This window comes from Lygodium microphyllum, chromosome 1, assembly GCF_053477565.2.
Source record: "Lygodium microphyllum isolate KBCC chromosome 1, Lygodium_microphyllum_v1.1.10, whole genome shotgun sequence".
NCBI lineage: Eukaryota > Viridiplantae > Streptophyta > Polypodiopsida > Schizaeales > Lygodiaceae > Lygodium > Lygodium microphyllum.
In genome coordinates, this window is record NC_141135.1 from 40,057,760 (window position 1) to 40,085,581 (window position 27,822).

General features: G+C 43.8%; 1 protein-coding gene across 4 annotated transcripts in view; it reads left to right on the top strand.

Annotated features, from left to right (window-relative positions):
- Window positions 1–775: 775 nt before the first annotated feature.
- Window positions 776–27,822, top strand: part of LOC148041021 (Tetrapyrrole (Corrin/Porphyrin) Methylase) — a 43,318-nt gene continuing 16,271 nt past the window's right edge. For 3 of the 4 annotated variants that reach the window (XM_087675584.1, XM_087675585.1, XM_087675586.1), the window contains exons 1-2: window positions 777–1,124; window positions 17,101–17,225. In XM_087675584.1, coding sequence (XP_087531710.1) covers window positions 984–1,124; window positions 17,101–17,225 — 266 coding nt within the window. In that variant the 5' untranslated portion in view covers window positions 777–983. Of the gene's footprint in view, window positions 1,125–17,100; window positions 17,226–27,822 lie in introns of all 4 variants that reach the window. The other variant, XM_087675587.1, reaches the window with a different exon arrangement.

The window sequence follows — 27,822 nt, forward strand, 5'->3', positions numbered from 1 at the left end:
AGAGAGAGAGAGAGAGAGAGAGAGAGAGAGAGAGAGAGAGAGAGAGAGAGAGAGAGAGAGAGAGAGAGAATCCAAGCAAGATGGAGTTTCCCCCCCTAACTATCAGTAATTCTAGAATGTTGACCAACTATCTACTTCATATGAGGTAATTACCTCTAGATGAGGTTACAAAAATCTCCAGCTTTCTTGGATAATCTCTCTTCATGCACCGTGACTTTTAGCAACATTGGTGCCTAGCATTGGCTTAGTGCCATGCTTTGAGAGGCCTAGGCATGGAGCCATAGAAACACCATGTGGCTTCACATTGTTATCGGATTTTGGTCAAAAGTGCCTCTTATGGATGAATCACCATGTTTGTGATGCCACATTATGAAGACTTGCTAATTGGTATTAGAATTTGTTATTTCTTGTGTAGGGCTTCAAAGCTACAACTTGATACTCTGTACGTAAGGCATCAAAGTTTTCTAATTAAAAATAATTGGAGCAAAGCTTTCGAGTCTCTCAAGGTTGGTTTCTTTGTGTCTCCACGATCCATTACTCTTGCTGATGGTTGTTAAACAGTATTAAATCATTTGTAATAACAACCAAGACAACATCCGATGTAATTTCGTATGCTAGTTATAGAATGAAAATACAATAGCTTTATATGAATCATCTTGCTGTATGAAATGCGTCTTAAAATGCGTTTATATGAATCATCTTGCTGTATGAAACGCGTCTTAAAATGCTAGTTATAGAATGAAAATACAGTAGCTTTATATGAATCATCTTGCTGTATGAAACGCGTCTTAAAATGCTAAGGCCCTTAATTGTTACTAACACCGTGCAAAACACTTCGGAGCGGAGAGAGACTGGTTACATCTATTCACTCTCTTCGTTCTAGTGAACAGCGCGACTGAACTGACATTTTGTAACCACAGGTTCATTATGTGATATTGATCCTACGCATTTTGTGAAATCGGCGAGTACCTCTCCAGAAGAGGATGCTCTACTTGGTGGGCTTGGGCCTGGGCGACGAGAAGGACATCACGCTTCGAGGCTTGGACGTAGTTCGTTCCTGTCAGACAGTCTACCTGGAGGCATACACTTCCCTGCTCTGCCTCGGCCTTGATACATCCAACCTGGTACGACCCTTTCCCTTTCGAGGTGCTCATGCTTTCTTTTATTTCGATCATGCACAAGAAGTTGTTAATCTTGTAGGAATAGGGGCTCTTTTTCCCTTGTTTTTGCCCATACCGTTAATCATCATGACCTTTTGCTCAGGCGGCCCCACATACCTAGCCAGGTGCGTGCAGAATCTCATGATGTTGTTGTAATACACAATGTGGAGATTACAGTGAGAAGTTGTCTAAAACTGTTTGTACCCATCGGTCTTATGGGGGGCTCATATGATTGAGAGTAACACAATCTCAGCATACTGCATGTAATTAAACCTCATTTGAATGAGATTGATACAAGCGCAGTACATATTCGTCTCACATTTTTAAAAGCTCTGTGTATGCTGAATGTAATTGATTCTCATATAGATGAGACTCGAGAGTGATACAAATGCAGCATATACTCATGGTTACATTTTTAAAAAATTGTACACTGAATGTACTTGGAACTCATATGGATGAGAGCGATATTACTGCAGCATACACCCATATTGCAGTCTTCAATCAATGTTTATGCTGAATGCATCACAAACTTCTCCTGGTGAGAAAAATAGAGAGTTGTAACTGTTCTTTTCTTGTCTATTACCAGGCCTGGTCTGCAAAGAAAATTCAATTTCCCCATGAAGTACTTTTTCATGCAACCTTGGTTTTCATGATTGAACTTGTCATGCACAAAAGTACTTAGCTTGTTTATGAAAGGGGATTTAGTGATTTTGATGACTAGCTAGAGCATGGTATTTAGCATGAGGATCGTGTTAGAAGTGGATGCAGTAATGGAAGCATTAAAGAATGGTGAAATAAATTGTTGAATACAAGACAAAAGAGAAAGGATAGAAAAAAACGCGAGAACATTGCAAAGGAGAACTCAGAGATGTGCTCGGAAAATGGAATCCATATATCAAACATGAGATAGTCGTGTATAATAGCGAGTCGCTGACTACGTGGCCACTGGGATTGGCTCCCTCTCTCCAACAGGGCATACATTGGATTTGCAAGTGATGAATGATTGAATGTTTGAAAGGAGCTCGAATAATTAGGACAAAAGAATGCTGTAAATGGCATTAGGTCAGCCAACCTTTAATGCTGGTTGTCTAACATAAAATGCCAAAATAATCACCTAAATGAGCACTAAAAAGTATCTTAATAATACTAGAATGCTTGCTCAGACTTACACATGAGCTGACTAGATTGTTAACACTCTCTCTCAAATCATGGGTGATTTGATATAATATAATGATGCAATGATAATGACTCATCACAGTCCATACAACAAAGACCACCAGAGTAGAACCATGGATACCCAAGCAGTGGATGACAAGCCACCACCAAGGGGCCTTGGAGAGAACATGATTATTGATATTAATCGTACTAGGTCCTGAAAATAGAGAAAATCGTAGCACCTTTGTGTCTATCAATAATATCTCCCAGTGGTATACATGATCATCCTATCAAAAAATGCCTTTGAGCATACGGAACATGGATTTTCTGCCTTTGGCCAAGATCGCCAAAGTGTCCCCTTATGTGAGCTTGGACTAGGAGTCAATCCCGCTCGTTGTTAAGTAGCAGCTCATCATGAATGTGGAAGTCGATCCTAGCTCTAGGATTTTGAGGCTCACCTACCCTACCTCACCACCCTCTCACACTGCCTCTTTGGCACTAGAGAGTCGTGAAGAATGACCGCATCGCATGCACTAGAAAGCAGGCGGGGCTACTAAGCCCTTTGCTTGGTTTGAAGAAGATGACCCCTTCCGCTACTTGGCCTTGGTCGGAGGATCCAAGTTGGAGTCAGAGGAGGCGGATGACTTAGTGGAGGAATCCATATCCTGTTTCTTCTTTTGCTTCTTTCTCGAAGCTGCTAACTCTTTGCAATCCTTGCACAAAATGGCCTTTCTTACCATAGTAATAACATTGGGCCTTGGACTTATTCCTCCTGTCACCCCTCTCTGAAGTTGCAAAGACCTCATTGGAACCACCATACTGAGATGGAAGCCTCCCCTATAACCGCAAAGTCGCCTCATGCTCAAGCAACATCAAGGACATATGTGTCAAACTCACTGGCATTGAGGAAGTTTGGGCCTGCAAAGCATTGGCTACTTCTCAAACTTTGGAGGGAGCTTGTAGAGCACAATGATCAATCCCCACAGGATGAGCCTTTGGAAGGGGGGACTACATGTGTCAAAGCTGATCTTGCACTTGCATAATACGAAGCAAGAATGATTGAATAGTATCATTTGGGCCTTGGCTTAAATATCATTTGCTGGAGTTGTCCATTAAGGGTAACTGCATGCATCGTTGAAGGAGCCTTATACAACATCTGAAGCTTCGCCCATATCACTAAAGTTGTCCTCCAAGAGAGAACTATCGGAAGAGCTGCTTTAGAGAGAAAATGAAGAAGCGTAAAATATGTGTGGTCATCATCATTATCCCATGTGAGCGCAACTTTTTGATAGTTGTTCTCGTCGAAATCAACTGGAATTGGGATGCTCAAAAGCTCCAAAAACAATGCACCATAACCGCTTTTGCACAAACCATGCTTTCATAATAGCACTTCATGTTAGCTAATTATGGTTGTGAAGTTTGTCATTAGTAGAACAGTAGGGGGGAGCCATTTGGAGAGGATAAGAAGAGAAAATAAAGGAAAGAATAAGAGGAGAGAGAGAGAGGATAGCCAAAGCACATCATAGACTGCACGGACTAGAGTTCACACGTAGTCTAGAGGTAGCTGATTATAAAATAACTGCTGCAAAAGGACAAAATCTGATCAAACAAAGCTAGCCCAAACTTCCCAATCTTCTCTCGTGCATGTTTTTAGTGATAATTATTGACAATTGTCATTATATAGTCAAGAAAGAGATGGTTTCATTAGCCAAGGATATTTGTGCTTCTTTTAAAAGTATCACATAGGGAGGTCTAATAATCACTTGATTTTTTAGAGGCATTCAAGAGGAGAGAGAAAAGAGACACACTCATGCATGGTGCATCAGAATGCCCTTGGACACCCACCATGCATCTATGACCTTAGGATACACCTATATACCATAGTGCATCCACGTGTCTGTGTGTATCCATTGTCAGAGGGCTTTTAGTCAAAAGGTCCTATCCACTAGGAATTAGAGAGAGGAGGTAGAGAATAGGAGATAGAAGAGAAGAAAAAGAATAGGCAAGGGATTCAAATCTACCAAAGCCTTTACATAGTATAAAGACAAAGCTCAATGATTCAAAGTACTATGTATTAATAGAACACGAGAAGATAAACAAAATCCTTATTTGGGACTACTCGAAAGCAATCTCCAAGCATTAGATCTCCTTGAGTTCCTTGGTAGACCAAAAATACATACCAAACACTAGCTTCTTCTTTGCTACTTAGATGGCAAATCTAATGGTTCCATTGGCTCCAAAAGAGGGGTAAAACCCTTAGACACTTGCTCAGAATTCTCCCAAATCACTTCTTCTTTTTCTTCCCATTCCCGAGTGTTATTTGCTACATGAAAAGTGTGATCACACATGGCGAGTGAAGATTATAGGCAACAGAACTTGAAAATATAGCTGCCTGGCCGGTAGGAGTCAAAACATAGAAAAAACAAGCATTAAATGTAGTGGCACCACAATAAAATAATGTAGAAAATGAAAATGCTGACCGCTGGAGACAAAACCCAGGCAATAGATAGCTGAAAACAGGCTGATTTGGAGCAATGGTAAGTCATTCAATCAGCAATAGATAGAAGGACACCAATGATCACCAAAGAAGTGATGAAAGACCTGTAATAGTAGAAAACAGCAATAGGAGCGTAGATCTTGAAATTTGATACCATGTCAGTGTCAAGATAACAGATATGCTCTAATATCATGTCAAGATATGCGACGATGTAGAGAGAGTATAGGAAACACAGTGTGCACGGCAAACACTAAGAGAGAAGAGAAACTTAGAAGCACAAGAAGAACATGGTGATGATGCATTGAATCATGCTATGAGAAGAAAAGCTGATATAGCGGAGCTGAAGCACAGAAGATGACTGCACTGTCCTATCTGAATTAGGTAGTAGCACTTGTGGAAAATTAGCACAGCGAAGGGAGTGAAACACAATTCTTTGGGCAATGGGCTATCGAAGTAATCACTAGAAGGTGAAGAACACCCATTGAGGGAGTGAACCGCAGTCCTTAGATGCCGTCACAGATAAGGAAGATGATCACCAGTTATTGAGGGAGCGGAGCGTAGTCCTTAGACGCCATGAAGATGCCTTGGGAAGCAAACACAAATCCTAGTGTGTATTGGAGCTGTCAAATGCAGGGAGAGCAGCCGAGATGCTGACGCTAGGGAATGGATGATGACGCCAAATGGGAAGGTGATGTATGATGATGGCAAATGCAAAGCGGATGTTGATGCTAGTGGGTGGAGATTGATGCTTGCATGTAGAAACTTGACGCCAAGCCAGAGAAGATGTTGTGGAGGTGTAAGCAGCTCTCCAAACTACCAAACGTAGAGGCTAGGGTGATGCCAGATGTGGAAGAGGTGATGCTTATTGGTGGAGATATTCTTGGGATGTAAAATGCTAACAAAAACTTGTCACTAGATGTGGGAGAGATGACATCAGGCTCAGAGAAGGTGGAAGATGGCCACGAACTATGATGTCCTTCATTAGGGGTATGAGCAGCAGTGGTGTGGAGAGGAAAGATTGTTGGAGTGACGAAAGAAGAGGGGCGACAAATGATTGAAGAGGTAAAGAATGAATGAAATGATAGCCTATCTATAGGCCTAAGCTATCTAGGGTGGTGCACCGTTGAGTAGGTATCCATTGATGAAATGACCAAAAAGTGGACACCAGCCCTTTTTGGGGGTTGTCACTACAAAACCCTAATTGAAGTGTGGAAACTAAAGAAGTGGTTTCTCAACACCCCCCTTAGGCCGAAAAAGGGATAAAGAAAGAGGAGCAAAGAAATATATGAAGATGTAGAGGATCCTGGAGATCCAAGATTTCCACTTGAAAGGTAATGTGTAGTAAGGAATAGTAGATGGGATGAACCATAGAACTCGACTTCACCCTAGGAGAGAAGCCACTAGCTTCGTAATTCCATGCTTTTGTAGGGATTCAAAGGCCTCGTCACCAAGTTGCCACTGAACCTCTAAAGCCTTGATCTAGGCGGTACGTGAAGATCCTTGGTATCAAGAGGAGAAATGATTGCTCGAAGATAGCCATCCCAAGAGTAAATGGTGGGTGAAGAACTTTATGATGAGTAGGTGCCCCTTTTGAGGGTGGAGATGCAAAGGTCCCTTTTGAAGCCGAAAAAGTAGGAGCCCCCTTTGAGGGCAAAGAGAGTACATCCCCCTCTAAATCCCCCTTAGAGGGAGGGAGTCTAAAAGCGCATGGATCACGGACTCCAAATCATTTGACGACAAAGGAAGTGTTGCTGGTTGTGTGTCGAATAAGGTATCCAGGGTGTTAAAGGTGTTGAAGAAATCCGAGAGCTGGCCTCTCAAATGTGAGTAGTTGAGGGTGGGGAAAGGTGAGGCTCGTATTGAGCCAAGGGTGGGCAACAGTTCGTGTCTCTCAATCAAGTGGATTGTGGAGCCTAAGTAATGGAAGGTGTTGAACAACCGTTCTCTCTCGAAGGAGCGGGCTACCAAGGAGATGTATCCAACAATCATTGTCTCTCGAGAAAGCGGATGGCAGGACCGCGGGTTGTTGAGGTGGCATTCCTAGAACCCTAGAAGAAGTAGAAGCAACCTCCGTAGCGCATTGTGGCAATTGAGAGGAGGCTGTGGCACTTGGCAATGCTCCTTTTGCTCGAGAGGACTTAGCGCGCATCAGATATGGCTTATTGCCTTGAGCATAAAAAACTGAAAGTCGGTGCAGAAGAAATTGTGTGGCCTAGAAGGGAGAGGTGGCACAACGAGTGCTTGGGGGTAGATGCATATACTCTGGCAGTGTAGGGAGCAAAGGTCCATGTCGACAAGCGTTGGTGGGGGGGTTGGTGATGTTGGAAGAGGAGCACCCAGTGGTTTGTCCATTTGCGTGTGGAGAAGTTATAGCACTGGAGTACCAACTTGTATAAGGGAGTTGGGAGGGAGAGAAAGAGAAGGGTATCTTTGTCTCCTTGGTAATGAAGTGGAAGGGGGAAATTGAGGGATAATGTTGAACCCATAACCTGTCTTTGCCTTCTCCGATGAGCAAGGTCTTTAGCTCTCTAAGCTTCTATGCTTTGATACCATGTCAAGATAATAGGTATGCTCTGATATGATGTCAAGATATGCGATGATGCAGAGAGACAATAGGGTTTGCGGGGAGAAATACTAAGAGAGAAGAGAAACTTACAAGCACAAGAAAAACATGGTTGATGCATTGAATCATGCTATGAGAAGAAAAGTTGATACAATGGAGCCAAAGCTCACAAGATGATTGCATTGTCCTGTTTGAATTATGCGGTAGCACTTGTTGGAAATCTGCACTACGAAGGGGGTAAAATGCAGTCCTTTGGGTAGTGGGCTATCGAAGTAATCACTGGAAAGTGAAGGACAATTGTTGAGGGAGCAAACCATAGACCTTAGATGCCATCGGGATGAGGAAGATGATTGCCAGATGTCAAGGGAGTGAACTATAGTCCTTGGACTCCATGAAAATGCCATGGGCAGCAAACACAAATCCTAGAGTGTGTTGGAGTTGTCAAATGCAGGGAGAGCTGCCCAGATGCTGATGCCAGGGGATGGATGATGATGCCAGATGAGAAGGCAATGCTTGATGATGGTAGACGCAAAGTGGATGTTGATGCTAGCGGGTGGAGATTGGCACTTGGATGCAGAGACGTGACGCTAAGCTGGAGAAGATGTGGCCAAGGTGTGAGAAGCTCTCCAAAGTGCCAAACGAGAGGCTAGGGTAATGCCAAATGTGGAAGAGGTGACACTTGCTGTTGGAGATGCTCTTGGGATGCAAAACACAAAAAAGAACTTGTCGCCAAATGTGGGAGAGATGACGCTTTAGGCTGGGAGAAGGTGGAAGATGGCCACAAACTGTAGTGTTTTCCATTAGGGGTATGGGCAGCAGTGGTGTGGAGAGGGAAGAGTGTTGGAGTGATGAAAGAAAAGGGGTGAAGAATGACTGAAGAGGTGAAGAATGAATGAAGTGATGTCCTATTTATAGGCCTAAGTTGTCTAGGTGGCACACCACTGAGTGGGCACTCACTAATGAGATGACTGGAAAGTGGAAAAACAAGCCCTTTTTGGGGGTGTTACTGTGAACCCTAATTGAAGTGTGGAAAATGAAGAAATGATTTCTCAACCTTTAGAAGTGGATTTGTGAAGATATGCTAGAGTTTGCACTGAGGAAAGACGACATGTATGACCAAGACTGAAACACAAAGACTCAAAGAGAGACCAAGGAAAACTCAAATCCTAGGTGCAAAAATGCAAAAAACACAAAAACTCAAAACTCAACATAGAGACAAACACAGAGAGAAGAAACTCTGAAGTGAATGAATGTTGTAAATGAATGTAAGAATGTACAAAATGCCCAAGGGTAGAACAATGCAGTATCAGAGAGTGACATCCACTGGAGATGGATCCCAAGTGCAGTAATCACCAGTCGGAGATGAGAGAGTGCCGAATAATGAAGGGCAGCAGGCTGATCACCAAAACACAGCAGTTGGAGGCTGAAATCTGGTAAACACAGCAATGTACCACCAAAGGAAGGCTGAAAACTGATTAGTTGAGGCAGAGAACTGTTAGAGAGTCATCTCCTGGACAGGCAAGCACCACGTGGCAGGTAGTTGGGGCCAGGTGCCACGCAATCGGGCTGCATCAGTCAGCCAGCAGTCAGCTGCATTAATTGTAGCTGACTTGCATCATTTTGGACATTATTTTCAGCCTATTTATAGGCTATGTCTCCAACAACCTTAGTTAGTTGTGTCCCACAGATTTCAGGCTGCAGACCTTGGAGATTGCCCTCGGGGCTGACAGAGACTGAGATCATCGAGGTGGAGATATATGCAGATATTCTCTCTGTACCCGTGTATAATTCTTCATCCTTATACAACATTCTTCATTGCAGATTTTATGCATTTCATTGTTTCTCTCTCTCTCTCTCTCTCTCTCTCTCTCTCTCTCTCTTTGTTCACTCTATCTTGGTCATTCACTTCTGCATTGCTTCACTCTGACATGGTATCAAAGCATTGAAGGACTTGGGTGGACCCATTTGAAGAGGAGATTTCAGCGCAACACAAGGCTGCATTTTCAGAGTTCAAGTGTGAGCAAGTGGGCTGCCATTAGAACAAGGTTGAGGTGAGTGTGGGTGTGCTAGAAAGGAGAAGATTTGCTGAAGCTGTTGCTGGTTTTTGCTGTTAGAGAAGGAAGAAAGCTATGTTTTGGGCCTTCAAGTGCAGGCTTTACCTTTTCATCGCCTTTGGCGGGTGAAGGAGCGGGATGAGTGAACCATAGCCCTAGCAGGCTGTATTTTCATAGTTAGAGGGGGTTGCTCTGTGTTTTGTATAGACATTGTAGGTAAAGATGTCTTCTGAGGCCAAGACAGAGTTTCAGGCGATCATGGATTGGAAGGTGCCCGTTTACTGGCTCTTTCATTAGATCAAAAGCTCAATGGCGAGAATTACCGTATCTTGAGGGCTATGATGGTTGCCATTCTGGAGTCCTATGATTTGGCAGAGCTTGTTATAGAGACTATTCATCGTTCTCGTGAGACGAGTTGAGACTCTCTTCTAGTGATAAAGTGGAGTTGGCAAAGGCTCAGGCACATTGGGACAAACTCAATGCTTGCATTTGCCGGTTTTTATCTCTCTCATGTACTATAGCTATTATCTCTCATATTGAGCATTTGATAGTGGCTCGGGAGATATGATTGGAGTTGGATTAGATGTACAATTGGATGACCGTCATGAAGTGAGTTTCTTTGGAAGTGCAGATGCAGACCATGAGTGCCAACAAGTCATCTTCTATGCGGGAGCATATCAACAAGTTGAGGTAGCTTCAGATGCAGGTTCAAAATGCAGGAAAGGTGATCACTTTTGAAGACATAGGGATAACTCTTCTTTCATAGTTACCGCCTTACTTTAGTGGTTTTTATTTCGTCTTGATTGCTTTAGAGAGGTGTGAGGCTCTTCAGTGGGAAGAGTTGGTTCCTATGGTGTTGAACCAAGAGGAGCAACTAAAAGGAACCAATGCTTCGAAATCTGAGGCCTTGGTTGGTCAGTCCTCTCAGAAGAAGGGGAAGGATCAAAAGAAGAAGAAGAAGGACAAATCTAAGAAGGACAAAGACAAGGAGTCTACTTGTCACATTTGTGGCAAAACAGGTCACGAAGAAGGATTGTTCGGACAAGGAGAAGAAGGAGAAATCTACAAGGATTCAGGAGTGGTGGTTGCTCCCTTATCAACTACTTTCCTCCACTTGGAGGTGGTTGAGGATTTGACTCTAACGGCTTTTGATGTTATGTTGACGGCCCCATATACTCCGGAGTGGATTGTTGACAATGGTGCCTCTTGTCACATGACTCCTTCAGCAAGTGTTGCTCATTCGCAGCCTTCGCATGGTCAGATTCTCATTGGTGGTAGTTCGTCTAATCCCATACAATGATGGGGCAACATGTAACTTATTCCAGATGGACGTGGTGGTGCCCATACATCCGAGGTACTTTATGTGCTGGCTTTGGGGTATCATCTTCTTTCAGTGCCCAAGATTTGTGCCCTCGGCCTTTTGATGAATTTGATGTGGATTCTTTTTGGATTCTTGATTGAGGATCGAGACAGGTTTTATCTTAAGGCTATGAGGAGAATGGAGTCTACAAGTTGCGATCTTCTTCTGCCTTGACTTCTCTTCTTCTTACCTCACAAACTTAGTCTGAGCTTTGGCACACTCGGTTTGGCCACCTCAATTATGATTACCTTCGGAAGGCGTCAAAGGGACAACTTGTTTAAGGTTTACCGGATCTTGTGGTGAGCAAGTAGCCTTGTGTATCTTGCATCCCCGGGAAGTAGACTTGTGATGTTGTTCCTAGCACAGCTTCGAGGTGGTCTTCAGCACCCTTGGAGCTTGTTTCTACTGATCTTTGTGGATTGATGAGAATGGAGTCCCTTAGAGGGAGCTTGTATTTCATGCTAATTGTGGATGATTACAGCAGGATGACATGGGCTTATTTCTTGAAGTTGAAGTCGGAGGCTTTCTCAAACTTTAAGGATTGGCTGCTAGAACTTGTTTCTAATGAGTTTGCTCGTTATGTTCAGATCGTGGTATTCACCAGGAGTTTGCCAATATAAACACCCCTCAGGAGAATGGCATCTTGGAGCGGAAGAATCGCAGTGTGATCAAGATGGCCCGTACCATGATGGAGCATCATAAGACACCTCAATATCTATGGGTTGAGGCTGTGGCTACCGCAGTTTACATCCTTAATCGTTCCCCTACTTCTGATATTGTTGGCATGACTCCATATGCGGTATACTTTGGGACCAAGCTAGATGTTTCTTATTTTAGGGTTTTTGGGTGTGATGCCGATGTTCACATCCTGCAGACATAGTGTGACAAATTTGAAACAGCTTCTAAAAGATGTTTGTGGGCTAAAGCTCACAGTCTCAAGGCTAGTGATTGTATGATTGTATTAAGGGAGATGTCTACATGAGTCATGATATTCGGTTCGTGGAAGTTCCAACCTTAGAGAGGGGTGAGGAACACCTTGTTCTTGTAGATCCCGGTGATAGCTAGGCCCCAACGATTGTTCCTTTGGAGCATGTGTCTCTTGAGGACTCTTCTTCCGATGAGTAACTTAGTTCCCAGCCGTCGGATTCATCGATTGTTCCTGCGCCGTCGGTGGACCTTCCAAAATCTTTAGCAGACGGAGAGCAACAAGGCGAGATTTGGCCTCCTCCTCGTTGGGCTCGTGACATCTTCGTGATGCAAGGATTGAGGGGGTCCTTGAGGAGTGGCAACCGCAGGACGGTCCATGGCATTCTCAGAGGAATCATGCACACCACATTGAGCTTGTTTACACTAATTACTGTTTGATGACTTGTGCCATGCAAGATCGGGAGCCCACTTCCGTGAAGGAGGCTTTACGGCATGATCGTTGGCGGAAAGCGATGGAGGAAGAGCTGGAGCCGATTGAGAGGAATGGCACTTGGTATCTTGTGCTGGAGCCTCCTCATAAGAAGATCATTGGAGTCAAGTGGGTCTTCAAGACCAAGTACCGCATTGATGGCACATTGGACAAGCACAAGGCCCGCCTTGTTGCTAAAGGTTTTGCACAGCGCCTATGCATTGATTTCCATGATACTTTTTCCCCTACAGCTCGGATGGCCACTATTCGCGTAGTTCTTGCCTTGGTAAGCCACAGGAGATGGCCGATCTATCAGCTGAATGTGAAGTTTGCCTTCTTGAATGGAGAGTTGAAGGAGGAGATCTATGTTGAGCAACCTCCTGGCTTCGGTTCTTTTGATGGTAAGGTGTACAGGTTGCAGAAGGCTCTCTATGGCCTTAAGCAGACTCCCCGTGCTTGGAATGAGAAGATTGACTTGATTGTGACAGGTGACCATACTCAGATGGTCGAGCAGATGAAGGCATCACTTCATGAGAAGTTTGAGATGACGGATATGGGACTTCACTTCTTTCTAGGTCATGAGATCTATTAGACTCCGAGGGGGATTTTTATTTCCTAGCAACGGTATGTTTAGGAACTCTTGGCTACATGTGAGATGGAGGGATGCAAGTCTCTTATGACTCCTATGGACCCGAATTGGAAGGCTACAGCTCATTTTGATTCTCCCTTGGCAGATGCTACCCGTTATAGGCAGTTGGTTGGTTCATTGATCTGGCTTCTTAATACCCATGTTGACTTATGTTATGCTGTAGGTGTGTTGGCCGAGTTCATGAGTGAATCCTAGATGGTGCATTGGAAGGCCGCTCAGAGGATTTTGCGGTTTCTATGGGGGACCCCTGATTTTGGGATCTATTATCGTGCTGGTACAGGTGCTACAGACTTGGTCCTTACAAGTTGGAGTGATTTAGATTGGGCTGGTGATGCGGATCATCGGAGATTCATCACATGTTATTGTTTTACCTTGGGTGCTAGTACTGTTTCCTGGAGTAGCAAGAAGCAACCTACAGTTGCCCTCTCTTCGACTGAGGGAGAGTATAAAGCGGCGTCTTCTACTACATGTGAGACAGTGTGGCTTCATAGGCGGGAGAAGATTTTGGATGAGACCATTTCCTTGATCTATTGCAAGATAGAGGACAATCTTGTAGACTTGTTTACCAAGGTGCTTCCATAGGCTTTCCTTTGACATCACTCCAGATCCCTTAGCCTTTTGCCGTGTCCAGGATCTAAGAGGGGGTGTTAGAGAGTCATCTCTTGGACAGGTAGGCACTACGTGGCAGGGAGTTGGCAGGCGCCATGTGGCATGCAATCGGATTGTATCAGTTTGTCAGAAGTGGTGCAGCAATGGAAGCATAAACAACATGCTTAAATAAACTGCTGAAACACAAGACGAGAAAGAAAGAAAGAAAGAACACAAATACAGATGAGAACTCAGATGTATGCTCGGGAAACGGAATCCATATCGAACACGAGACAACAACATACAACAGTGAATCGCTGGCTGTGTGGGCACCTTGGCATTGACTCCTTTCTCCCCTGAAGAATCCACTAGTGATGGCTGAAGTACACAAAGAGGAAGAGGAGCCCAACAATATATAGGCATAAAATGGGAGGAGCAATAAATGCAGTCGGCCAGCATTAAATGCTCCCCAACCCTAAAAAGGGCACCAGAAAATGCCAGAAAAATATGAGGGATGTCCTCATCACCACCACTAGAAAGTAGTTGAGGAAGGGGCCACCAAGTCCTTCCCATGATCTGAAAAGAAGAGGAGCCCTTCCGTGCCTTGGACTTCGCCTTGGCTAGAGGATCACAATCGGAATCTGAGGCAAAGGATGACTCGTCGGAGAAGTCCACATGTCGCTTCGTCTTCTGCTCCTTTTTCTTCCTAGAAGCTGCTAACTCTTTGTAGTCCTTCCTTAAATGACCCTTCTTGCCACAGTGGTAACACTAGGCCTTTGGCTTCTTCATCGTCGAACCCCTCTCTGAAGCTGCAAGAGCCTCACCTGAACCTCCATAATGTGACGGAAGCCTCCCCTGTAGTCGCAAAGTAGCCTCATGCTCAAGTAGCATGGAGAACATGTGAAGAAAACTGACAGGAGTCGTAGATGTCTGCGCTCGTAAAGCATTCGCCACTCCATCAAACTCCTGAGGAAGCTTGTAGAGTACCGTACCAACAAGATGTGCCTGTGATAGGGCAAACTGCATAGTGCGAAGCTGGTCCTAGAGTTGGGTAACACGAAGTAGGAAGGATTGAATTGTATATTTGGATTCAAACTTCAGTTGTTGGAGCTGGCCATAGAGAGTAACAGCCCTCATGGTGGAAGGAGCTTGGTACATCAATTGTAACTTCGACCATACGTTTGAAGCCGTCGTATAGGAGGTGACCGTGGGTAGGACTCCTTTGGAAATACACCGAAGTAATGCCGAATAAGCACGGGCATCATCCGAATCCTATGTAAGCACTGCCTCCTCATGGTCGTTGTCATCAAAATCAGATGGAATAGGAGAAGGTTGTCGAGGACGTGCCATTGCTCCGCCAACCACATACCATAACCGCTTTTGAATAAACCAAGCCTTCATCACCGCACTCCACGTGTAATAATCAGGTCCATGGAGCTTGTCATCAGTGAATGTGCATGGAGGAGCCATTTGGAGAGGATTTAGAAAAGTAGTAGAGAAAAGAAGGGATTGGGAGAGGGAATTTGATACCATATCAGAAGTGGTGCAGCAATGGAAGCATAAACAACATGCTGAAACACAAGACAAGAGAAAGAAATAATGAATGAACACAAATACAGATGAGAACTCGGATGTATGCTCGGGAAACGGAATCCATATCGAACACGAGACAATAGCATACAACAATGAATCACTGGCTGTGTGGGCACCTTGGCACTGGCTCCTCTCTCCCTTGAAGAATCCACTAGTGATGACTGAAGTACACAAAGAGGAGGAGGAGCCCAACAATATATAGGCATAAAATGGGGGGAGCAATAAATGTAGTCGGCCAGCATTAAATGCTCCCTAGCCCTAAAAAGGGCACCAGAAAATGCCAGAAAAATACTACATGAAATGCCACAGCCTTTGCAGCACAGACTCACACTTGAGTTGACTAATCTTCTAATACACTCGGCCAGCAATCGACTGCATTAATTTTAATTCCAAACAAATCGATACCAAGATGTCTCTATCCACCCATGTGCTTCCACTGTGAAGCTTAGATGGTGATTGAGATAAATGATAGGCGAAGAGCTTAAGGCTAGCTAGAAGGACTATGATTGGGTGAAAGATAAATTGATTATGGATTTGGAGGGGTCTTCCTTTTATAGCCTAGGAAGATAGTTTGGTTGACCTCTCCGACCATACTATGAACTTTCCCTAGTTTGCTAGGAACTATTCTAAAAAATTAGGGTTTTGGGGGACTATTGAAACTCTCTTGGACCGTGCACCAAATTTGCGTTTTCATTAATTAAGTGTGTTTTGGGGCTTTTAAAAAATGCTAATCAACTATCAAGCATGTTTTAGCTTGATAGGATACAACAATGGAAGTATGAAAGAATGTTGAAATAAATTGCTAAATGCAAGACGGAAGAGAATGCTAAGAGAAAACACAAGAACATTGCAAAGGAGAACTCAGAGATGCGTTTGGAAAATGGAATCCATATGCCAAACACGAGACAATTGCATACAACAGTGAGTCACTGGGTGTGTGGGCAGAGACATTGGCTCCCTCTCTCCAACAGGGCATGTGTTGGATTTGCAAGTGATGAATGGCTGAATGTGGAGGAGGAGCCTGAATAAATAGGACTAAAGAATGCCATAAATGGCATCAGGTCGGCCAGCATTTGATGCTGGTCAGCCAGAATAAAATGCCATAATAATCACCTAAATGAGCACTAAAGAATACATTCATAATACTAGAATGCCTAGCACATCCTAGAGTCACACGAGTTGACTAGATTGCTATCACATCGATGTGGGAAGCAATAAGCTGTATAGAGGTTGTTGTATGCAAATTGCAACATTCATTAACCTATTGAAAATAGGAAATCTTTGTTTTCTGTTGAATCTGGGTTGGAAGCACAATTAGAAGAATGACTATGTATGATTGAGGGCTGTCACATCTGGTCTGGACCTTTTTGGTATGAGATCCAAGCCCAAATTTATTACCAAATTTGAGGAAACAGTAGGATTCAGACATTTGATTGTCACATTATTGTGTCATAAAGGGTTCAATGTTTCTTTCCTCTCTTCCTTTTCCATGTATCTACGAGTGTGTGATTTGAGAACAGCAGCTAAGATCTCGGCATATATGTATTTCAGTGTCTGATTTGAGAGCAACACAGCCATGTCTTTGTACATATGTAACTAGTCACACACTAATGTATTCGTAACACATGTTGAAGTCATCGATAATGCCAGCAATAGTACGTCAATATATTTGAATGAGTTTATAGTTGATAGTGTCATGGTGCTAGTAGCTGAACCAGCAACACTTCCGATTGGTGAGCTTGACCTTTACAAGCATTATGGTTAGGGAAGTTAGTTTGAGTGAAATATTTTACTCTTGCAAATGAGAACGGAAAGAATTTGTTGGTTAAGAGCTGTTTAGGAGTCTATATTTCAGTTGGTTAGATCTTTGAGATCTTCTCTCTTTTGTCTCTATGGATTTTCAGGAGTTCCTTTTGAAGTTTTTATATTCTAGGAGTTTATGTCACGCATAGAAATCATATACTGAAGTTAGTACAAGATCAGCTTTGCTTAAATTGAGCTGAGTTTGAAGGAGTAAAATTTTTAACATTGTCAACTTTGATTTGTTTACATATATGGATATATTATTAGATGTTTCATGCGCAGGAAAAGTTGTATGGTCGCCCTGTAAAATTGGCTGACCGGGAAACAGTTGAACAAGCCATAGATCAGATTTTGGAGCAGTCCAAATCTTCAGATGTTGCATTTCTTGTTGTTGGTGATCCATTTGGGTAAGGTCCTCTTGAATTTAGAAATCACGAGACCTTTGAAGCTGCTTAAATTTGTTGATGCTTATATTTTTTTCAGATGGAAAATTCTAGTGACTTGTACATGTGAGAGAGAGGGAGAGAAGGGAGGGGGAAGGAGGAGCTATAATGCCCTCTTCAAAGGTCGAAGGCTTGTAAGAGATTTTAGGTAAAGTAAGAAAGATACATAAACATTTAGTAGAGGCTAGATTTGGCCTATGAGACCTACACACATGCACGCACACATATTCTATTTATTTAGTATCGAGCGGAAAGCAACTAAATATAGTCAAACACTTCCCATGCCTAGTATCTATCTAGAACAATAGATGCTATAAGAATACAATCCTAATGAGTAATGAGTAATCTAGCACTCATGTTGTAGATGGGGGCTTGCAACATTGGCCATAGACCATTGACCATTTGGTCACTCTGCGTAAATGCATCCTAATAAAAGTTAGGATGGTCAAAGGTGTCTTGTAGTGTGAATGTGCCCTAGGGCTAGGATTGTTAAGGAGTCCTATAAAAAGAACATAGGTTTCACTTTGTGACATCTCATGCAATATCCACTCTTGGACTCTAGACCTTGGGCAACTCCATCCACATGTTGGGATGGTGTGGGATGTGAGCTCTTGTGATGGGAGCTTGGATTGACATGTCGTTGGGTCTTCTTGAGGTTCATTTGGCTTTATGGTTGGGTGATGAGCTTGATGTCCATCCACAATGTTTCCCTTTATGCTTGTATGCCTTGAGTCATGTCAAGTGTGTAGGTTGAAGATCTATGTGGGCATTTCCATTGGTATCAAAGCAATAACCGGCTCTTTGTCACATGCCTTGGTAGCATGTACAGAACCATTGTAAGCTCATGGGATCGTGATGGTCTATGCTTAGTAGAATTAAGTCTACTCCTTATTTAAATAAGGTTGTATGGAATTCTATTAGCGGGAGGAGTGGACACAGGATGTGCATGCAAGCATGTAGTAGTGCGGTGAAATTTCCTTTTAGTGGATACTCATGTGGAAATTGTGGTATGTTGGGGGTAAAGGCGCATGTGCCTAGCCACCCGTGTATTACTACATTGATAGTATCCGCACCTGTACAATGTAGGCTATGGGCGCCCATCACTGTCACCTCATTCTTTATTCTTTTAGTGACATTTGAATAAAGGGAAGGCCAGACACACATTGTGATTGTTGGAGTTCTCACATCTTGAGTCTCTCTCTCTCTTGCTCCATTGCCATAGCTCACATCTCTCTTGCTCCCGCTTGCTCGTGCTTCCACTTGGGCTTCTCCCTTCAACTGGTATTAGAGCCACATTCTTGGTGAGCTTGAGCTTAATCCGGCTTTGCTTCAGCTCTCATTCGAGTTACCTACAGCAGGGTTTTACCATTGGCAGCCATAGCTCCACCTCTTGAGGTTCCTATTGAGCTCTCATTGCTCTAGGATTTCTCAGTACCTACTGGGGCTAACTCAGGGCAATCTTGAGCGTACATTGAGCTTTTTTTAGGAAGTATTCAGCTCAATATTCAGGGCTGAAAATATAAACACGTTTTTTCAGCTGTTGCCACTTTCAAGCACTTGTGCTTGCTCAACCACTCCCCAACATTGGACAAAGGCTTTGGCATTATTTACTACTCCTCCTGGCATTGACCATTAACATTGAGCATTGGTTTTGAGTCATTGAGCTTTGGCTATTAACTGTGCAAACAGGGTAGTATGCTGTCAGCCTGTCATAAAACAAGGACAGCCATATCTTCAATGTTTGGAGCTCATATATGCTTCTCGGGATGCTTGTTTACCTACGTTTTATTGCTAGATACTTGGGGGATCATATGTCATTGGTTTGAGATACTATTGGACTGTTTGAGCACTCTTTTAGCTCAGTTTTCTCATAGATATCACTATTGTCATAACAGGATTGAATGCTATTTATCTTGGAAATGTCATGCTCTTGGCTCATGTGATACTCTCAAGATGTTTATTTGATACTAGACACTTGGGGAATGTTTGGCCAATGTATTGGAATTCTTTTGGACTGATTTTACTGCTATAATAAACAAGGCTGAAGGTTATTTTATCAGTGGGGAATGTTTGGCCAATGTATTGGAATGCTTTTGGACTGATTTTACTGCTATAATAAACAAGGCTGAAGGTTCTTTTATCAGTGAAAGCATATGCCTATTGCTTGTTGATGCTTCCCGGCTACTTGGGATGATACATTGATGTCTATGGTTGATGTTACATGCTTGGCCATCCTCTTGGAATGCTTTTAGGCTTCGATTGAGCTCACTTTTGCTTAGTCTTGATTGTCATTTTATTGTTGTGGTGGACAACAAGCTTTTAGTAGGGATAGTCTTCACCTAATGCTCTTTCATGCTATTTGGGCATTCTATTGGATGTATTGGTGCATGATATTGAAGCTCTATGCTTGGTTATGCTATTGAATGCATTTGAACTTTGATTTAAGCTTACGACATTTGACATTTGTTGTCAGTTACTTCATTGGATGCTTCAGAGGTCTATGACCTTACAGGCTTGAAGCTTTTATTGGGTCTTATGCTCTCGGCTATGTAGTTGATGTATCTTGAATGCTTGGATGCCACTCACATGAGGATTTGAGGATTGTTTGCTTATTTAGCATATGACTTTTGTTCTAGTGGGAGCCACTTACTTGACACTTGGATGTTACATTGAGCTTTGGATTTTATTTGTAGTGAGCTCGAGTATGCTGTACCTCATTTTCAGCATGCTGTAATTCCAGACTGTTGTACTATTTATGAGAGCAATCTCCTCCATTTGATGTTATTTTGGTTATAGTTTGTGGACAGCTCATTATTTGGTCCGTACCTCTTGTTTTCAGCTTGTTTTGGCAGTGGTTTTGGGGATATTTGCAGGTATTACAGTAGCCTGTTTGGTCTGTACTGTGCCTCTTTTTCCTACAGTATGGCTGGTCATTCAAATGACATTGCCATCTTCAACATTGAAAAGTTGGGTGGCAACAATTATGGCGATTGGAAGATCCAAATTTGACAGGTTTTGGTGCAAAAATCTCAGATTAGGATGTTCAAATGTAAAAGCATTAAGCTTGAAGGTCATAATTAGGATGTATGGGATGACTTAGATAAGCTTTGCACGTCCACGATTATCCTATCACTCAACAAGTAGGTTTATTATAATGTTGTCACAGATGGGTAGTTTGCATGGGATCTTTTGGGGAGAATCCGTAATCTTTATGATAGCAGAGCCTTGCTTCTCAGATGTATTGGATAAAGCAGCTTATGGACCTTCGTATGAAGGAAGGTACCAATGTTTCTCAGCATTTGACCGAGTTTCATGCTATCATTGGCCAGCTATCATCGCAAGGTATTGACTTTAGGGACAATCTTCCACCTTTACTCTTGTTGGTCACATTGCCTGAGTCTTGGGACACATTCCGTACTGCTATGTGTGCAAATATGCTTGAGAATGGGTTGAAATTGTCTGATGTGGAAGGTGCACTCCTGACGGAGGAGATCAATAGGAAGAATGTGGATGCTTCTTGTATTTCTCATGCTTTGATTGTTTGGGGTCGCCATGATGGTAAGAGCAAGAATGATTGCCATGGTAGAGACTTGCAAGTCTCATTCTACGTCCCATGGACAGTCTTGTAGTAAGTCCCATGGACGTAAGTTCTATTTGACATGCCATTATTGTGGGAATGCAGGACATACCAGCCCGTAGTGCCATGAAATGTGCAATGACAAGCACAAGGAAAAGGAAAAAGGGAAAGTGCAGGACAAGTGTTATGATTGCAGCATTGTCCCTACTAAGTCCAGTGTTAAGATCGAAGAGATCAATGTAGTGCAGTAGCCTAACTCTGATGATGATTACATACTTGCAGCTTCTTCTTTGGACAAGTCACAACTGTGTGATGCCTTGTCTGGTTTTACTCAGTGTTGGTTGATGGATTCAGGGACTTCCTTTCATGTGATCCCTCATAGAGAGTGGTTCCACTCCTATCACAGCATGATTGGATTTGTCCGTTTGGGGAATGACTTGGCATTTTAGATAGTTGGTATTGGTGATATTCACGTGCAATTTGGTTTAGGTAGTATGTTTACTTTGCATAATGTTCGACATGTACTGGTTCTCACAAAGAGTCTAATCTTTGCTGGCACACTAGATGATGAGGGTTACTTTGTTTCCTTTGGGGATTCTTCTTGGAAGATCACATGTGGGAACCTTGTTCTGGCACATGGTGCCAAGTCTGCTGGCACTTTATATCCCTTGGTTCCACATGTATCTCTTTGGCATCGTCGCCTTGGGCACATGCTCTTAAAAGGGAATGAAAATGCTATTGTTTGTATGGCAGGCATATACGTAGTACACATAAGAAGTCTGACACTTTGCGCATGGGTGAGTCTTTAGCTCTTGTTCATTCGGATGTTTGTGGATCTATGCCTTGCTCGTATGGCGACTGTTTGAGCTGTTCTTGCCTTGGCTGGCCATAGGAGATGGGGTGTCTATCAGTTGGATGTGAAGTCGGCCTTTCTCAACAGTGACTTGCAGGAGGAGATATATGATGAGCAGCCTCCTGGTTTTGGATCCTCGGATGGAAAAGTTTACAGGTTGAAGAAGGCCTTGTATGGTCTCAAGCAGGCTCTGCGTGCATGGAACGAGAAGATTAACTCGTTTCTTTAGTCGAAGTTGGGATATTGGCGCTCTGAGGCCGATCCGTAGCTTTATGTGCACACTTCCGAGGTTGGTCGTGTGTCGTTTGTGTTGTATGTTGATTTGATTCTGGCAGGGGATCATGTATAGAAGGTCAGAGAGACCAGGACAGCTTTACATTAGATCTTTGAGATGATGGATTTGGGGCTTCTTCATTTCTTCTTGGGTCACGAGATTTATCAATCTCAGAGGGGGATTTTCATCTCCCTGCAGAGATACATTTAAGAGCTCTTGGTGACTTTTGAGATGGAGACTTGTCGGACCCTTTCTACTCCTATGGATCCGAACTGGAAGGCCACTTCACACTCAGATTCTCCCATGACGGATGCTTCCTGCTACTGTCAGTTGATTGGGTCCTTGATTTGGCTTCTCAACACTCGTGTTGATCTTTGTTTTGCTGTGGCTCTTTTGGCGGGTTTCATGAGTGAGCCCCAACAGGTGCATTGGTAGGCTGCCCTGAGGGTTCTTCGGTATTTGAGGGGGACCTTTGACTTAGGGATTTATTATCTAGCAGGCATATATGCTTCAGATCTTGTTCTTGTAGGTTGGAGTGACTCGGATTGGGCTGGCGATGTGGACCACTGGCGATCTACTACAAGCTATTGTTTTACCTTGGGTATTGGTGTTATCTCTTGGAGTAGCAAGAAGCAGTCCACGGTCGCCCTTTTTTCTACTGAGGCGGAGTATCGGGCTGCGTCTTCCACCACATGTGAGGTTGTGTGGCTTCGAAGATTGTTGGAGAAGCTTGGCTGCCCCCAAACTCGTCCTACTCTTCTGCGGTGCGACAATGAGAGTTGCATTGCCTTGGTGCAGAACCTATATTCCATGCTCAGATGAAGCACATTGAGATCCAGTATCACTTCATTCGGGAGAAGCTTTTGGATGGGACCATTGCTATGGAGTACTGCAAGATGGAGGATAATCTTGTAGATTTGTTCACGAACTCGCTTCCCCAGGCTTTACTTCATTAGCATTCCAGATCCCTTAGTATGATGCCTTGTCCAGGATCTGAGAGGGGGTGTTAGAGGTAGAGTCATCCCTTGGACAGGCAGTCGGACACGTCAGTAGAGTACGACAGTGCCACGTCAGCATAGTACGGCAGAGGACACGTCAGCATGCGCCATGTTAGTAGTGCAGTTGGACAGATTTTCTGTTTGCAGTCAGCCAATTTTTTGCAATTGGCTACATTTAATGCAGCCGACCTGGTGCTGGGGATTTCCTAATTTTTTGGCTATTTAGAGCCAGTTTGTGGCACACTCGAGTATTCACATTCAGATTCTGATCTTGAGATCTGTTGGCTGAGACAGGGCTGATGGTGATCGAGGCCATCAAGTCGGAGACACACGCAGATATTTCCTTTGTCCCTGTGTATATTTCTGCACTCTTATACAACATATTGCACTATAGATTTTTTGCGTTTACACTGTCTCCCTTCTCTCTCTCTCTCTCTCTCTCTCCTCTCTGTATTCACTCTCTCTCAGTCTTTGTCCTACGCTTCTGCATCGCTGCACTCTAATAGAGTGGGCCTCTGTGGTAATCTCGTTGGGAGGCAACTCCCAGATGTGAACGAGACTCACATTGGATGTCTCTATGGAGACGATGTGGGCCTCAGTAGACTAGTCAGACAATCCCTTTGGAGTTGAGAACATTGTCGAGTGAGATGGCTAACCGGTGACTGTGTGAGTCAGACCTTTCCATTGCCCCTTGCCATCACCTCGCCTCCCCTGATAGGGGTTGTCTGATTGAGGGACAGGGGTTTGTGACTTGGATTTCGGTGCTGTGCCTCTTGCCTTTTATTGACACTCCTTGTCAAAATGACCAACCTTTTGACAATGTTAACAATACCTATTCTTCTTAGGTGTATTTTGCTGTCCGGATTTGAGTTGAGACTGGGAGTTTCCTTGTGATTCCCTTGCTTGATTTTGATTTTGATTTGAAGTTTGATTTGGTTTACTCTTCCCTTGTTGCCCATTTTGAGAATGAGCAACAAGAGCCTCCTTTGAGGGACTATTTATATGAAACTGATAAAATAGCCGTGCATAATGCAATAGCTGACATTCAAATTCATAGAATGTGGATAAATTGGGCAAAGAAACTACTTGCTGCACAAAATTGAAGTATTTACGTGGCAGCTTGTTAAGAAACAATGTGACTTGATCGTCAGAGGACTTAGGAGTCCTTGTAGTGGAGAATTTGGCAAGGAGATACCGATACTCAGTCAACTTGACTTTCAAGTCATCTCGGTCAGAGATTTTGAATTTTTGAAGCTCATGGTCAAGATTTATTTGACGGGTCCTATCTTGAGCCGCATAGTGGTTAGTTAAGTGTGCCCATTGCTCTAATGCTAAGTCAAAATACTGTAGATGAGAATGAAACTTAGGCAATAAGCCTTGCATCAGCTCGATAATAGCAGAGGCATTCCTAGCCTTCCATGAGTGGACGACCTCAGGAACAAGTGCCAGATCGGGTTGGGGTTCCAACCCTTGCACAAGATCCCATAGGTTCTGTGAGTCAAGGACATGTCTCATCAAGTTCGACTAAGTTGTAAAGTTTGACCTGTTAAAACGAGTCTTGTCATTGAATGTATGCTTGGTGGAAGATCAGGTAGAACCATGAGGTGTCAGGAATGTGGGGTAAGATGAATGTAGAGGATAAGATGGTGGTGGTGGTGGTGGAGGTGTCTGATAAGAAGGAGGAGGGGGAAGAGATGGGTAGGTAGAAATAGACTATGAGTGTCCAATGAGTGCCGATTGATGCGGAGGCACTGGAACGTGAATGTTTCCATAAGGTACCGGTGGAGGTGGAGACACTGGGACATGTAAGCTGAAACTAGCCTTTCTTCCGTGGATGGGTGGTAAATCCCTGATTACAACTTAATTAGAGCAACAAACAATAAATGCAAATCCGAAAATACAAATTTATCTACTGATCTTAGACAATGTATATCCGATTGGCCCCAAAAAGTGGCGCCCCTTTCGGTATTTCTTTAGCTTTATTGAAGAAGAAGTTGATTGACAATGGGATTCTCTTGATCCCCTTCGCAATCCAAACTCCCCTTGTTGTCCAAAGTGACCAGCAAGTCTTCAATTTGATTTGCCCCTTGATTCGGACACTTAATTGGCCTTGATCCACTTCATAGACGATGGAAATGCCCCAAATTCAATGGCTGGCTAGTCCTCCACTTGAATTTAGCTGAAATTCACCTTCAGCCCTGAAAAATCCACGTCTTGGAGCTTCCAATTTTTGGCATGCTTCCCAATGCTACTGCTAAACCCTAACTTTTGTTGTAAATTAGGGTTTACAGCAAAGAAATTTACAATTTCTTAGCCTCCAAGGGTTCAAATGCTGAGATCTTCGAAGCAAGGCTGTGAAATGGTTGGGAGATGAGAGACAAAGCTGTAGAGAGAGAAAATTCAGAGTTTTGTCACGAAGAATGATTGAAAATCAGTCAAATGCAGCTACTGTTGCCCTGCCACAATAGCATTAAATGCTGTCGCCTACAACTGAGACATCCAAATCAGCTGTTACCTTGTACCTGGATGCAATGGCCCAGCTGTGGAGGGTCCGAATCTACAATCGCCTCCTCAAAACTTACTCATGGTTGGTTGCAATGGCTGAAAATAGGCTGGCCATGGTTGTTCACAACTCTCCCACATTTGCTACAATAAGAATGATCTCGTTTTTCCTCTTCTTCAGTCTTTTATCAGCTTGTATGGGCAAGTTTGCCAAGTGGTAGCCTTTCCAAATGGTTTTTCCAACATTATCCATCATTAATATTAATTTTCAGCCTTTAACACTGAAAATTAATCTAATAATTATTTCGGTGCTTGAAAAAATAATCTGATTGACCAATAATTAAATTGGCCAGACATCTTTCACTCCCGAGGCCCTCTGTGCCATCTTTGACCATTAGATCGTCGTTAGGTACCATTAAACGCCATATCTCTAGTGTCACCAATTGACACTTATCCACCAAATGAATGACCTAGGTCAACAATTGGCACTAGATACCATGAAGTACCTATGCAACATAACTTATAGCAACTTTTGCCTTTAATATCCCGTGATTTTCTCAGGTATTCGGCTCGTAAATTTACTCTAACCCCAGTTGCACCTCACATGTGCAACATTTACTTAATCATGTGATTAAAAATTAATCTACATGTTAAGTGAAGTTTGAAAAATACATGTTCTCATGATATAAGCCCTGTCCAAATATCGGCTGGGACAGAGCATAATGACCAGAGGATTCACTAGGTAATGCCATGGAGGCAAACAATGGCACCAATTGATTCACACTTGGTAGAGATTGGGAAGAATACCCAGGTTGCAATGATCTCAAAAGTGTGTGAGGAAAAGGGTGAACACCATCCGGTTGAGGAAGAGATAAGTGTCAGAGTGCAGCGGTGCGGAAGCGTAGGACTGAGAGAGAGAGAACGCAGAGAGAGAAGGGAGAGAAAGAGACAGTGGACGATGAAGATCTGCTGTATAAAGAATGCTGAATACAAAGATATACACGGGCGCAGTGCGCTGGACTGCGTGTCTCCACCTCGACGATGCGACCTGCTGTCCACCTCGAAGTCTGCTGCAGTCTGCACTGTCTGCTGTCTGAAATCAGTGAACAGAGACAGAAAACTGCGCGGCACCGGTCTGTAATCTGCGACAGAGAAGAGTGTCCAGACTGCTGGAAATGTCGACTATAAATAGTCGAAAACTGCCACGAACTGGGGTGCCAGAAATAGGGCGCAGCCTGGAATAAGTCGGCTGCATTAAATGCAGCCGACTGGGCTGCAGACAGTCGGACTGCCACGTGGCAGTCCGACTGCACAGTCTGACTGACTGTGCAGCTGCCCTCCAAAACAGAGACAGAAAACTGCGCGGCACCGGTCTGTAATCTGCGACAGAGAAGAGTGTCCAGACTGCTGGAAATGTCGACTATAAATAGTCGAAAACTGCCACGAACTGGGGTGCCAGAAATAGGGCGCAGCCTGGAATAAGTCGGCTGCATTAAATGCAGCCGACTGGGCTGCAGACAGTCGGACTGCCACGTGGCAGTCCGACTGCACAGTCTGACTGACTGTGCAGCTGCCCTCCAAAACAGGCTATGATCTCTAACACCCCCTCTCAGAGCCTGGACAGGGCAGAAGCCTGAGGGATCTGGAATGTTGCCGAAGTAGAGCTTGAGGAAGCGCCTTCGTAAACAAATCCGCAAGATTGTCCTCCGTCTTGCAATACTCCACAGTGATGGTCTCATCCAGAAGCTTTTCTCGGATGAAGTGGTACTGAATCTCAATGTGCTTCGTCCGGGCATGAAAAACAGGGTTCCTTGCCAAGGCAATGCAACTTTCATTGTCACATCGCAGCAATGTAGGACGAGGCTGGGGGCACCCAAGCTCCTCCAACAATCTCCGAAGCCACACAACCTCGCATGTGGTGGAAGACGCGGCCCGATACTCCGCCTCAGTAGGCGAAAGGGCTACGGTGGGCTGCTTCTTGCTACTCCATGAAATAACACCTGCACCCAAAGTAAAGCAGTAACCTGTAGTAGACCGCCTGTGGTCCACGTCACCGGCCCAATCCGAGTCGCTCCAACCTGCAAGTACAAGATCTGACCCATCTGTCCCTGCGGGGTAATGAATCCCTAAATCAGACGTCCCCCTCAGATACCGAAGTATCCTCTGAGCAGCCTGCCAATGCACCGTCTTAGGTTCACTCATGAACCCTGCCAAGAGCCCAACAGCAAAACATAGATCAACCCTCGTGTTGAGAAGCCAAATCAAAGACCCAATCAACTGTCGATAGCGGGACGCATCCGCCAAAGGAGAAGCTGAATGGGAAGTGGCCTTCCAGTTCGGATCCATAGGAGTAGAGA